We start from the raw sequence: 14,593 nt of genomic DNA, 5'->3' as shown, positions 1-14,593 counted from the left end.
ACAACACTTTTCTTGGAGCTTTTCCAATATACCTCACCCCATTGATAATGAACACATATCCTGATTGCGATTTGCAATCATCTCGATCAGGTGTGAAGGAAGCGTCAATGTAGCACTTTACACTTAAGCTTTCTTCCTAACCTCCATAGACGAGGAACAAATCCTTAGTTCTTCGTAAGTACTTTAGGATGCTCTTCACAACTCTCCAATGACTCTCCTATGGATTTTGTTGGAACTTTCTTACCATGCTCATAGCATAAGAAAGATTAGGTCTTGTACAATTCATGGCATGCATGATGGATCCAATTTTAGAAGCATATGGAATATCTTTCATCTTGTCTAGCTCAACCTTTATGCTAGGACATTGAGATGAACTTAGTACAATTACATGTTCCATGGGTACAAATCCTCTCTTAGAGTTTTCCATATTGAACTGTTTCAATACTTTCTCAATATATGTACCTTGGCTTAGACCTATTAATCGTTTTGATCTATTTCTATATATTTTGATTCCAAGAATGTATTGTGCCTCACCTAGGTCCTTCATTGAGACACTTTCCAATCCAAGTCTTTACACCTTGTAAAGTTGGAATGTGATTTCCCATGATCAATATGTCATCCACATATAGGACCAATAATGTCACCAAGCTCCCACTAGTTCTCCTGTAAACATAAGATTCATCTTCATTTCTAATAAAACCATACTTTGTGATTTCATCTTCGAAACAATGATTCCAGTTGCGAGATGCTTGCTTTAACCCATAAATTCATCTCTTGAGCTTATATACTTTATTAGGACGCTTTTGGTCGACAAAACCTTCGGGCTGATCCATGTAGACATCTTCGTCCAAGTAGTCATTTAGAAAAGTGGTTTTGACATCCATTTGCCATATCTCATAGTCATAAAATGCAGCTATGGCAAGTAGTATCCTAATTGATTTAATCATAGCGACTGGTGAAAAGGTTTCATCATAATCAACCCCATGAGTTTGAGTGAATCCTTTAGTAACCAATCTTGCTTTGAATGTGTGTAAGTTGCCATCCATTTCAGTCTTCTTCTTAAAGACCCACTTACTTCCAATAGTCTTGCTATTAGGAGGAAGATCAACCAAGTCCCATACTTGATTTTCTCTCATGGATTGCATCTCTACGTTCATGACTTCAAGCCTTTTGGCAACTTCGGAATCTATCATTGCATAATGGTAGCTGAACGACTCAAAAACATTTATCATTATGAAGCACTCATCAATGAGAAATCCATATCTCTCTGGTTCATGACCAATTCTACTAGATCTGCGAACACCTTGTGTTTCAGTAGGTTGAAGGATAGTGATCTGTTCATCTTCAATAACCTCTTGTTTAGTACTAGTGCCAACTAAAGATGCATCGGGTTGACGTTCTTGATCTTGTTCAAGTTCCACACGCCTCCCACTTGCCTCATCCATTAGAAACTTGCTTTCTAAGAATTCACCTTTTCATGAAATAAAGATCTTATTCTCGCTAGGGATGCAGAAGTAATATCCTAAACAATCTTGAGGATATCCTACAAAGACGCATTTGCTAAATCTAGGATGAAGTTTGCTGGAAGTCTCTTGTCTAACATAAGCCCCGTATCCCCAAACTTTCATGTAAGATAAGGATGAAGGTCTTCCATATGACATCTCATAAGGTTTTCTCTCTACCTTCTTAGTTGGTTCCATATTCAAGATATGGATTGCAGTGAGTAAAGCATAACTCCAAAATGATAAAGGAAGGGTACTTCGAATCATCATAGATCGAACTATATCAAGTCAGGTTTGATTTCTCCTCTTAGAAACACCATTAAGTTGTGGTGTTCTAGGTGGAGTGAGTTGTGAGATAATCCCACGACTTCTTAGATGGTCTTGGAACTCCTGGCTCAAGCACTTACCTTCTCTATCCGAACGAAGGAGTTTGATTGTTTTGTCGACTTGATTTTCAACTTCACTTTGAAGCAATGTAAACTTTTCAAATGCTTCATGTTTATGTTTCATCAAATACACATAACCAAAATGACTGTAGTCATCAGTGAAAGTGATATAATATCTCTCACCATATCTAGACGTTGTTTTAAAAGGTCCACATACATCAATGTGTATGAGGCCTAAAAAACACTTGCCTTTTCACTTGTTCCAAAGAAAGGGGATTTTGTCATCTTGCCACACAAACAAGATTCACATATGTCAAATTACTCAGTGTCATTTCCCCCCAAAAGTCCACTCTTTTTGAGTTGATATATGCCTTTCTTGTTTATATGTCCAAGGCGACAATGCCATAGATATGTTTAGTTCATATATGGTTTGAGCCTTTTGGTGTTAACATGATAAAGGTACTTATTGTTTGAGGTTTCATCTAGGTTTAGTTCATAAATTCCATTTATCAGTCTAGCCTCAAAACAGAAGATTCCTTTCAAGATGGAGTGAATGTTATCATCAACAAATTTGAAATCATAACCAGATTTTCTCAAACGGGAAACTAATACAATATTTCTAGTAATAGAGGTGATCAAACACACACTGTTTAATGTTAAGTACAAACCAGATGGTAAACATAAATCCACATGTCCTATTTCTAGGATTGCAACCCATGCTCTATTTCCCACATACAATACCATCTCATCTCTCCTCAGTTCCCTACTCTTTCTGAGCCCCTATAATGAATTACAAATATGAGTTCCACAAACAGAATCTAATACCCAAGTGTTTGATGAAAAAGTAAATAATCCCATTTCAATCATGAAAATAGATATACATGAATGGCCTTCCCCGACCTTCTTGTTCTTCAACTCTGCAAGATACTTAGGATAATTCCTTTTCTAATGTCCGACAACTCCACACTCAAAGCATGTGTCATCTTTGGCAACCTTTTCCTTCTTTTTGGGTAGTGGGTTTTAGGAAACTTTCTCTCCTTTGCCTTTTCCAACATGTGGCTTTCCCTTCAAGTTCTTGCCTTTGTTCTTCTTGACTTTTCCTTCCATAATCATGAGCACTTGGGATGTTTTACTTGGGATTTTTTTTCTGCAATTTTCAGCATCCCATGCAACTCAGAGATAGGTTTCTCCCACCCATTCATTTTGTAGTTCATGATGAAAGCATTGTAAGACTTTAGCAAAGAGTTCAGAATGATATCTATAGCCAAGTCTTGTGGATATGGAGATCCCAATCTCTCCAATTGATCCATGTAACTTTCCATCTTGAGAACATGTGTGCTCACATTCCCATTCTCCTCCATTTTCATGGAATGAATTGCTCTCATAGTGTCAAACCTTTCGGTTCTAGCTTGTTTACCAAACATCTCATTGAGATGTTCAATCATATCAAAGGAAGTGTAGTGTTCTAGATCCCGCAAAAGATCGAGAACTATAGAGGCAATCATAAGACATGAAACATCAAGTGAATCATCTATATGCTTTAGCCATGCATCATGTGCAACCTTTGGGAGAGCAGGTGGTTCATTAGGAGTTTGGTTTTCAAGGACATAGTCTTTCTTTTCTTGTTTCAAAACGATTTTTAAATTTCCGTGCCAATCCAAAAAGTTGGAGTGGTTGATCTTTTCTTTGTCAAGAATTAACCAAATGTTCATTGGGTGATGTGTTACAGTAATTGGTAGAGCCATCTACAAAAGCTTAACAAAGTTTTCATGTAGTATTTAATTCATTAAATAACAATAGCCCTTTTGTTTCCAAAAAAAACATTATTTATTTAAAGTCTAGGATCCAAGTTACAAATCAAATAAATGGTTGGGTATCCTTTATCCCGTTTACCCGATTTTAGTAAGGTAAATAGCTTGTATTAATTAATTTGTAATTCCTAGATTTATGAGACCCTCAACAATCCATTTGTTAATTTGACATGTTTGGTCTCATCTATGCCTTGGAACACTCTTGCTTAGGTGACCTTTATCACAAGAGGTTTCCAATCACGTCATCCAATTAGAGAAACTTGTATAATTCGCCTATAACTTGGTTATAGAAATAAAAAAAATACTTTGGCCCTCAAAAGATGATACTAATGGTTAGGTATCCTTTATCCCACTAGCATTATACAAGTGATGTGCAAACATTTCTAAAGCATAGACTTGCATTTTGAGAAAGGGATTTGTATGTTTTATTATTCTATCTAAAACATGTGATATCATGATAATTTCATGCATACAATATGTCATGGTATCAAATTTTCCAAAAAAAAAAACTTTTCATGTTTTGATAAAAACTCGGAATATATAATTCGGTTAGGTAAAAATACCATATTTTTTATAGTTTTTGGTTTGAAAGCATTCATTTGTTTAAGCGATGAGTTAGTATGATAGAATGGAATTACAAATAGGAATGGAATGGTCTAGTATCATGTTATGTTGGGTTGAAACACTACTAGAAAAACAGCCTTTTACGACGCGCAAACAATGACACGCAGTGATTTACGATACGCAAAAGCACGCCCTAAAAATAATGTCATCTCTTCTAAAATTTGAAGGATAGAGGACACGCATTTGTCCGTGCCCTGAAATTAGTGTCAAAGAAAAAAATACAAACACGGAGGGCGCTTATCTTAAATGTGTATCTTCTTCAAATGTCACTTTATATTTTTTTTTCTTAAACGCGCGTTTTTAAAGGGGGAAAACAAAATTGTCTGAAATTCTAAAATTTTGAAGAACCCCGCGTCTACCCTCTCTCCTCAGTATCTCCCTTCATTCACTCCTTCCTTCTCTCTATAAACCCTAAGCCATCGCTACCGCCACCGCCATTGAACCTTAAAAACTCAATCAACACTTCACCTTCATTCACTCAATCTGGCCTTTTAACTTTAGCAAACCCACCAGAACCCTAGGTCTTACCTTTTATGCTTTCACATCCTTCCTTCCCTAGTCGTATGTTATTACCTTCTTGTCGTTCTGCTCCTTGAACCTACACAAGTAATATCATCGGTAATCCCTCTTCTCATCATTCTGCTCCTTGACCCTACGCAGAGCGTGGCTATTACCTTCTTGTCCAATGACAAGTCGACTCCTCCATGCTTCCGCTGCAGCAAACCCAAATCCTAAAATTGCTAACCTATGGAGAACTGTGATGGCGATTCACCGCCCAATGCCAACGACTATGATGATAGTTCGCATTCAAGCTCTTGACCTAATAAATTTCATCAGAGAAAGAGAAGGAAGATTCGATGAATTCAATCAGACGGTCAATTGTTCACTTCTCGAGGTCTGTTACGATCTCTATCTTTTATCAATTTTGTTTGTAAATTTTGGTATGATGCTCGTATCATCAATTTCTTAGCGACATGGCTTTTAACATGTCATCATCATAACTAGATCTGGATAAGTAAACAACAGAGTACATGAAATTGAAATTGAAATTGGTATTATCTAGTTGAATCGATATCGATTTGACTCCAAATTGGAGTTAATCGAAGGAAACTCAAAGAAAACTCGGAAAATCGCTCACTGAAGTATTCAACCATGTCGTTTCTCTGTAAATGTAAAATTAAGACTCTAATTTTTCTATTAATTAAATAAATGTATTGGAGAATTAATTTCGGAAATCCTTTTGTTTGTAGCTCTGGCCCTCCGTGGACTAGGACATCAATGTCAAATTCTCCATTTCAGGGAACCTTCTACATAATGGATCGGTGCTTGGTTACATCCCATTGGATGATGAGAAATTTCTAACTCAAGGTACCTACTATGACTGTATATAGATCTTTCCAAAGTTATTTAAGTATCATTTTTAGACTACAAGAACTCAATTGATTGCTTGGAGTTTTAAGGACATATAATGGCTCTTTTGTGAATTATTTCCATGAGCTTGATTTTGTATGGTAACAATTAAAAAGAGTTTCCATCTGTTAAACTAATGGGTTTTTAGATGTATATTCGTGCCATTACTACACTAGTCTAGTTTGGAAGGCTTGATTATTGTGAATATTTCTACATCAAAGCTTTGTTGAAAGCACAACAGATGCTTGAGATTTGCAGCTGATTAGTATTTCCTTCTGTTCCATATATAGTCTTTCTTTTTTATTACTTCCTAAAATTATTATGGTGTCCAATATTATGTTCCAAAAATAAGACAATTGTAGTTTTCTTTATGTAGATCCATTGGGTTCCAAATACAATGGTCCATGCATCTTCTAATTGGCTGCTGGTTTAAGAAAAGCATCTTTTTTGGTATCTCAGGGTCCTACAAACAAGCTCGGCACATGTGAGACATGCCATGGGGATTCTCATACTTGGCCTAGTCACTTTTGTTACCTGCCACTTGTGCTGCCAGTTTACAATGTTGGATATATGTCTCATGCTGTGGACATTTTGAAGTGCATATGCAAGGTATTGTAGCTGTAATTTATGTTTGCTTTTCCCTTTCCCCTTCTCTTCCCCATTTACATGGTTTTTCCTTTTCAGTCTTGTTCTTGCATACTGTTGGTGGAGACAGAACGTGTAAACTTCTTAAAGAGGATCATAAATCCAAATTTGGACCATTTGAGGAAGAATGGAATTTATAACCAGGCAGTTAAAAGGTGTACTGCTATGGTAAGTAGTAAAAAGGTGGTGATATGCTCTAGATGTCATTATGTAAATGGTTCGACACTTACCCTATGTCTATATATTATTTTCTTTTAAGTTTATGTTTCTTTTTTACCTCACATAAAAACTTAATGAACTTTTCCCAGTGTTGTTCCTATTTGTCTCTTATTCATGAACACAAAGACAAATTTATACAACGATCAACTTTAACACCAAACTTACCATAATTCTTTTATTTAGAAAATTCATGTAAGCTAATGCTCATTTATAATACATTATAGGCACAGTGAAAAGGTTGTGGGAACAGTAGGAGTCATACATGATCGAAGCAAAGTTCAAGATACTACCTCAAATGTGCTCAATGATACTATTTACTTGAAGGGGTCGAATATACCTGCCAAATTGTCACCTTCTGTAGGCCCTAAAAAAGCTCTTAAGCTTTTTAAGAAGATGTTGGATGAGGTACATTTTTCTATCTTCTATGACTCTAGTTGACTTCTGTTTCCTTTGTCTCAAAAATGATTTCTTGCATGTAAACTGCAATGGGCTATCATTGCTAATCATTTTTGTTTTGGAGGGAACTTGCAACATTTGCTCGTGTTAGTGGTTATTGTGAACAAAATGATATTCATTCACCAAAGTTACTTCTTGTAGGCTATTCGAGGAGTTCCAAGGATCAAGAATGGTTATAATCCTGCTACATGGGTTTTGGAGGTGACTTCTTCTTCAGTCGAAAATCAACATAATGTTGACTATGCTCAGATTTATGCCAACTCCACCTGTTATCAGTAAGTTCTAAATCTTTATTTCTCATATGATTGTTTTCCTTGTGTATTTCTAATATGTTTTAATGGATGTTATGTGATGTTTTCAGAGACAACCAAGAACTAATAAGGGAGCTTAGTATGCCCCCAAGTGGCTCATAGGATCTCTTTTTCCAAACCAAGTACATTGTTTATCATACAATGTAAAGCTTGTTTGTGGAAACAACATTGGTCTTACTGGAGGAACCCACAGTATAATCTAATTCGGTTCATCACCACAATTAGAACCTTGTCAATTCCACTCATGATTAATCAGCTCAAGGCTACCTTAAAGTTATCTGTGAGCTCTATTCCGGCTACATATATATATATATATGTCCATCTCTTATTTTTGGCTTTCTTTGACTCGTGATTTTATTTTTATCTTTTTTGCTGTGTGGTTGCATGTGATTGAGTTATCTTCTTTATTGTTAATAATAGTCTATTCGAAAGTAGTATTGATTTTTTCGCATCTTGCACATAGAGTTTGAGGCCAGAACTAGGGCAGATTAAGCAGGAGATGCAAGATAGGGTAAGGGCATCAGACTTCTTCTTTGATGTTGTATAATCAAAAAACCACCATGCACATGATGTGTCTTGAACTTACTTCCTTCATGTGATCCCAATGTTTATTTATAGAATTGTTGCCATTTAGTTTCCTAATAATTATACTACACATAACACATGCATGCTTGAACTTTTAAGAAGGTGAATATTGAAATACCCTTTTCAGGGCATGAGTCCAACAGATGCAGATGAAGGTCAGGAACGAATAACAGCCGTTAAGACCACTGTCTGTCCTTCACCATAACAGTCGTTAAGACCACTCATTTTTCATGTACACAAGGGTATTTTGGCCCTCAAGTTACTTATTAATCTTAAAAATTTGGCTTTCGTATACTTTCTTCCCAATAGAAAATACAATATTACGGATTCATTTCCTTTCTCTTCCTTTAACCTAATATATGTTATTGTTCTCTTCCAATATGGTTCCAAAATATATAACATTACTGATAGATATAAAGCACAAGGTTTATATTCAAGTTCCTTCCCATGGTGGCATTTGAGATGCATAATTTCTTTGTATGTGTTTGTTGTCTGGCCTGAATCAGATCCACTTCACTTAAATACATTTTATAATATTTGTGAATTATGATGTATGATGTCTAGTGATGTTCAAACTTCAAATCACATTAATTTTATTCTATGTTATGGTGTATGAATGTTATTTGAAAAGAAACAAACTGTGTTTTCAGCTACCAGAGAAAGCACTAGAAAAGAGTGGAAATGATTTAGATTCTGCCATCAAGAGTCTCAATGAACTCTGTCTTGGATATGTGGATGGGATCTCTGGTTTACCCATGCAATCAAATGCAGTAACTAAAAAAGGTAATTCTTTTCATTTCCATTGCCAAATAAATAGAGTTTTGGATATTATGTTTCTTTATTGTTGTGAACTTTCTTTTTTGTTATATTTAATAAACAAGATTCATTTATTAATTAAAATTTAAAACCACAGATTCTTCTACTAAGAGTGAAGGTGTTGCTTCTTTGGAGAACAACTCATCAGCTAATAATGACAACATCCCTAAAAGTGGTGCAGAATGGGTTGAAATGTTTCCAGTAAGAAACAAAGTTGTATGATTATTTGTTAGTTTTATAGGAATGTATAACCCATGTTAGAAATGTATTATTTTTGTTTAACATTTGAATGATTCTTTGTATGACATTATAATTTGTGCAATTTATTTTATTTTTTGAGTATGAAATTTTATTTTATATTATGCAATTGATTGTATTTTTTGTATATGGTATTTTATTTTCTATTATGAGAAATTAAATGCAAATTTAATTTAAAAATTAATAAATATATAAATTTGTTTTTTTAAACATTTAAATTTACCATACGCAAAAATGTGTCATCTTCATTTATGACATGGCCTTTCTTGACAGGGATTTTAATGATATGCATTGCGTGTCATAAATGCGTGTCGTCTCTCGTTATGATAGGGCCTTTCTTGACGCGCATTTGCGCGTCGTCTGAGCGTTTTATGACACACATTGCGCGTTGTAAAAGACTGTTTTTCTAGTAGTGAAGGAATGGAATGAGTCAGTTTGAAATGTGTCGTTTATTATGTATAGTTAGAATACCAAATGAAATTAATTTGGTATATAAAGGAATGTAATGATCCATTCCCTTGTCCATTCCATTCATTTATGATTCCATTCCACCATAAATGAAAATTAGTTCAAGAAACAAACAATTTAAAACAAAAACCACCAAATTCATCCATATAACATAAATCCATCCGAAAATTTGTTTAGAAACAAACAATTTAAACCAAAAACAACCAAATTCACGGAATTTTAAAGGAAAATAAGAAAATGTCTTACTACCCGCAACAACAAAGGTGTTAAAATCGGTTGAATATGGCTGAAATAGTCTTTATTAATGTTTTGTTATTGAAATGTTATGCAACAGGAAAAGAATGGATTTATAGTACCTTGTAGTATGAAATTGCAGGAGGAGAAAAAAATGCAGAGAGAAAAAAAAAAAGCAATGGTGTTAAAATCGGTCTCTGTGTTGTAATTTATATAACATTGGTGACATGAAATTCATTCAATTTTGCATTATATTTAATATACATATTCCTAATATATATTCTCTTATTCATAATTCATAATTCATAATTCATAATATACTGTAATGTTGATATGGAAGGTATATTATATAGATGTAAGATATATTGGGTTTATGTTAACAAAATTGTTGGCTAGTTTTCAGGGATTTCAAAATGGATGGCATAACAAAAAGATGAATAAAAGGAAATTGGAATTTGAAATTTTCAATATCAATATTCAATATCAGTAAATGTAGATGAATAAAAGGAAATTGGAATTTGAAATTTGAAATGAATTAAATGTAAAAATGAATAGAAAAAGTGTGACATGTGGCATGTGTAACTGATTAGGAGTTGTTAGAGGTTGACACATGACATTAGGAGATTCATCCTACTTATTTATTAGAAAGGGAGATTTAAGAAAATAAAACTTAAAATTAAAAATATTTTTGCTAAAAATATTTCGAGTATGAAATTAAATAATATACTATAGTCTGATTCGAAAAACGTTCTCGGAAATCACGTGGGCAAAGTGTAAGTGCCTCAACGGATCGATTCTGTTTTACGCGATTAAAGAAAACCTTACTGTCTTTTTTCTTAAAACGGTCGTATCTTTTGCATACGAACACCATTTTGGCTGTTCTTTATATTTTCGGAAACAATAGAACATTGTTTGTTTTGCTCAAAACTTCTTAATACAAAATTTCAGTTTTTTTAGACAAATTTATTGGCGTTGTCGTTTAAGCGGTTTGATTTGGTTGATAATTTACGCATTTGGAAGTAAGGTATCATCTGACATCATATAGTAATTGAAATAAAATTATTTATTTACTTTAGATGCACTAAAACTCAATAGGTCAAGTTACAACGAGATTCGCGGTAAATTGGTCGTCTATAATATTAGCCCTAAATTTCAGGATGTCACAGATCTAGTCTTTATTCTTTGACATATGGACTTCGGGGTTTGGTAGATTGGTAACATATATCTATCTTCAGTCTTCGGCAACTCCAACATTATAAAAAATAAAACAACTCACAACATAAAGATAACTTGGCTGCCTAACAGCTTAGCTTGCTAAGTTGTAATATTCACACTTAGTCAAGAATGTATGTTAATAATGTGTAGTATAACTATAAAACAATGTACATGTTTTCCATCATCAAATATAAACAATATGAACCTAATAGAAAGAAAATAGCGACCACCACGTAGAGAAGTGACTGATGCAGGACCCTAACAATCAACATGCAAATAGTCTAAAGCAGACTTAGTTGTGTGAACAACTTTAGCAAAACTTACTCTATTTTGCTTTCTAAAGATGTAATGCTCACAAAATCCCAACCCACCAACCTTATGACCTCCAAGAAGTCCTTTCTTGCTAAGAACTACCGTCCCCTTTTCACTAACATCCCAACATCATGTTCCATAATCTTATCAAACTTCAATCAATAATTTCAAAATCTTGAACTGATGTTGTTCCAACCATTGTGTTTCCTTCAAGTACATGAAAGGAACCTTTATTGATTCCTTTCATCACTAATAAAGCACCCATGGTGACTCTTATTACTCCATCTTCAATGTTGTACTTAAAACATTTAGAAACTAGCATTCCTAAAGAAATTAAATTCTTCTTTAGACCAAGCACATGTCGAATATCAGTTAAGGTTCTATTTGTCCCATCATGCATTCTAATGGTTATTGACCCTATTCCAACAACACTACATGACATATCCTTGCCCATCAGGACATTTCCAGTTGCCACTTTTTCATAAGAATTGAACCACTCTTTTCTTGATGTCATGTGAAAAGAATATGCACAGTCAAGAACCTAAACGTCCGACTGACTTCTATAAGCAATCACAGAAAGCATCAAATCAGATTCTTTTTGTAAGTTTCAAATATATTTTGCTCCTTTTGGTTGTTTTGATTAAAGCTTTTAGACTTCAAATCTACGGTCCGGCTATAAATTTTAGAAAAAACATATAAAGTTGAGCCTACAAGTCGCTTCTCTCTATGCAAATACGAAAGAGTCGGACTAATTAAGTACATATTGGTGTGTTCTTTGTGTCCACCTACAAACATAAATTGTGATTATCAATCGACGATGACAACATGAAAGATAACATGTTTCTCATCATGAGTGGAAATCTTGAATTTGTGATTACTAATCATGATTGGGAATTCGGGGTAACATACTAAAGAATGTTTGGATGTGAAATGAATGATAAAAGATATTTGGATATGCAATTTGAAAGTTATTATGCGATGTTTATTAATCTGAATCGGAGAATTGTGATAATAAAATATATTTTAAATAAGAATTTCACAAGATGAACATTGTAACGATGGACTTAGACATGTTAGATTTAAATGGCTAAAGGGACACATTTTTGTATTTTATGATTTCCCCATTCTTAAAAAGCCCGGTCCAGATAGAGTAACCAACATAGCAAGGGAGAGGTGTAACAAGAGGAGCTCTCATGATTAAGATGTAAAGAGAAAGTTGATATTGAAAAGTCGAGAAAGGAAAAATGTGACACAGAGTCGTTTGGCCAACACGTTCTTCCATATTTAGACAAAAATCTACAACATGAACGACAAATCCTGAATTTTTTGAAAGCATCGTTTTTTGTAACATATCATCTTTAATTTATATTTTCAGATTTAAGTTATTTGAAAACAATGAAAGAAGCAATAAAAGAGTTAGATGTTGAAACTAGGATATTGGTAGGGGCCGCACAAACGCAGGCCCCCACTGGCACAAATTATGACATAGGTTCGACCAACTTGGGCCGACCTTAGACAGGCACCTCTCCGTAATGTGCAATGGAGATCACCAACCTAGGCCATGGACCTTCTTGATCGCCCATAGACCCTGTCCAGGTAAGTGAGTTTTCCATTCTCCTGCCCTCACCTTTTATGCAACAACCCAGCTTCTGTTTTCTTTCTTCAGCCTCCAATGTGGGATCAGGTTCACATCATCTATTGTAGTGTTCCATTAGTTCCCCTTTCCTCTGGGCAAAACGCACAGCCAAATGGCAGTTATATAATTGCATTATTTCAAGTGTGTCTGGGCCTGTTAGATCAATACGGTCTCTCCCTCTTAAGAGAATTGTAATCTTTGATTGTGGTAAATGGGAGAAGTCCATTCCAAAATTGAAGATTAAGACAAAGTTGATGCATGCTTCTGAATTACAATGTTTTCTTTGGATCAAATAAATAGTCATAATCAAATTCCACATAATATGCTTATTTGTTCTGTAGTAGTATTACCGATGTCAAGTTATAGATGCAGTGTATAACAGGAACAGTAGTGCGATCAGGAAACGTTGATAAAAGTGATCACCATCTTACTAATTGAGCAGGATCTGTTATACTATATATGCCTTCCGAACACAGGAAAAGCTTGCTTCCTATCTTACTAATTAAAGGCCGATATATATAAGTTTTAAACTTACATTGGAGCTACGGGTGTGCCAAGGCTAAAAAACAATTCCAACCTCTTCTTTGGAATGTTGGATCCTAGTTCGAATAAACTGATAGAAGTATTAGACATAACAAGGTAAGAAGTAAAGTCTTCCATTCAAAACTATTAAAAGTACTTTTAGACTAGGATTAGAGGGGTGCGCCACGCCCTGGCTGTAGTGCAACGCTAAGGCGACACTCGAGAGACCCAGCAGCAAGCCTCTGTGATGGACTCTCCCCCATAAAAAATAAGATTAATATCGAGTAGGCCGATGGCCTACATATCAGATATTAAACTGATAAGAACAGATACTACACTTGATCTTAGCCAAAAGGCCGAGAAAGGTATGCTTTTTGTTTTCTTGGGGCTTGGTTTCTATAGCCACTGCCATCTTGTATGTAATCTTCTCTCACCCGATGTGGGAGAGCAAACCTTCATTTTTGCTGATTTAATCTCCCGTATATGTAGACTTCACAAACATCAATGCATTTAATTGCTCAAAAATACTATCCATATTTAATTACAATACAAAAAAAAAATCACATAATTACTAACAGACTTTTTTTTGATTACATGAAAACTGTCTGATTATTAATATTACTCTTAGGCCATCTAATTAGGAGGGAGGATTAGGATATACTAAAGTTTTGACAAACTAAGAATTTTTAGGGCTTCCCAGTCAAAGGAAACCCTTCCAGAAATTCTCGATGGCCAAGGGAGACCCAAGGCCAAAGAGGGGGTTTGGAAATAGTTTTCAACCAGCAATTGACGCGCCTCGGTTAATACCTCATTAGCTGCGTCATTGCCCCAAGCGCAAAGATGCTTCTAATGCTCCTCCACCTCACCTTTTATTCTTCCCTCTCTTTCAACACCTTCTACTTTCCTACCGATGTGGGACTAACAAAACTCTTTAATTTCTCCCAGTCCCTCTACAGAAACGCAGGCATCATCATATACCTACCTCATCCTTTATTTTTCGGTTTATAATTGAATAACATGCAATATACAGTTCTTTAAAATGACAAGTTGTTATTTTTCATTTGTTTTTTATTGCCTGTGTGGGTAACTAATTCAGAATTAACTGACAACCAACGTTATTTGTTTATTTATTTATGGTTCCCAACCCTCTTTTTTCTGTTTACAGCTTTTTACTATTCTTTTA

The 14,593-nt window shown here is 34.7% G+C and overlaps 2 protein-coding genes, 2 non-coding genes and 1 pseudogene across 9 annotated transcripts; 1 reads left to right on the top strand and 4 right to left on the bottom strand.

Annotated features, from left to right (window-relative positions):
* Positions 1–767: 767 nt before the first annotated feature.
* On the bottom strand, positions 768–3,633 carry LOC145098886 (uncharacterized). Its single transcript, XM_079036481.1, has 4 exons — positions 3,022–3,633; positions 2,352–2,668; positions 1,910–2,076; positions 768–1,459 (listed from the first exon to the last, which is right to left on the bottom strand). Exons 1-4 carry the CDS (start codon positions 3,631–3,633, stop codon positions 768–770), a joined length of 1,788 nt encoding a protein of 595 aa, XP_078892607.1.
* Positions 3,634–4,256: 623 nt separating this feature from the next.
* Positions 4,257–8,806, top strand: LOC145100382 (uncharacterized). 6 transcript variants are annotated; one of them, XM_079037681.1, is made up of 11 exons: positions 4,257–5,218; positions 5,329–5,494; positions 5,574–5,691; positions 6,193–6,342; positions 6,418–6,595; positions 6,822–7,002; positions 7,195–7,328; positions 7,415–7,644; positions 7,828–7,875; positions 8,077–8,191; positions 8,600–8,806. In XM_079037681.1, the coding sequence occupies exons 5-8, from the start codon at positions 6,579–6,581 to the stop codon at positions 7,464–7,466; spliced, it is 384 nt and encodes a 127-aa protein (XP_078893807.1). In that variant the 5' UTR covers positions 4,257–5,218; positions 5,329–5,494; positions 5,574–5,691; positions 6,193–6,342; positions 6,418–6,578; the 3' UTR covers positions 7,467–7,644; positions 7,828–7,875; positions 8,077–8,191; positions 8,600–8,806. The 6 variants fall into 6 exon arrangements, with proteins under 6 accessions (XP_078893807.1, XP_078893804.1, XP_078893805.1 ...); XM_079037678.1 differs by having other exon boundaries at positions 5,387–5,494; positions 6,418–6,546; positions 8,600–8,804; XM_079037679.1 differs by having other exon boundaries at positions 6,418–6,546; positions 8,077–8,104; positions 8,600–8,804.
* A 3,886-nt stretch (positions 8,807–12,692) lies between these two features.
* LOC145103329 (U1 spliceosomal RNA) lies at positions 12,693–12,856 on the bottom strand. The gene has a single exon (XR_013706430.1). It is a non-coding gene; the product is annotated as a U1 spliceosomal RNA (small nuclear RNA).
* A 727-nt stretch (positions 12,857–13,583) lies between these two features.
* Positions 13,584–13,779, bottom strand: LOC145103331 (U2 spliceosomal RNA). The gene has a single exon (XR_013706432.1). It is a non-coding gene; the product is annotated as a U2 spliceosomal RNA (small nuclear RNA).
* Positions 13,780–14,108: 329 nt separating this feature from the next.
* LOC145103346 (U4 spliceosomal RNA) lies at positions 14,109–14,252 on the bottom strand (annotated as a pseudogene).
* Between the last annotated feature and the right edge of the window lie 341 nt (positions 14,253–14,593).

The sequence above is a fragment of the Lactuca serriola genome, chromosome 4 (assembly GCF_051521515.1).
Source record: "Lactuca serriola cultivar US96UC23 chromosome 4, Lser_US96UC23_V15, whole genome shotgun sequence".
NCBI lineage: Eukaryota > Viridiplantae > Streptophyta > Magnoliopsida > Asterales > Asteraceae > Lactuca > Lactuca serriola.
Note: the sequence above shows the minus strand (reverse complement) of the source record. Positions and strands in the feature narration are given on the sequence as shown.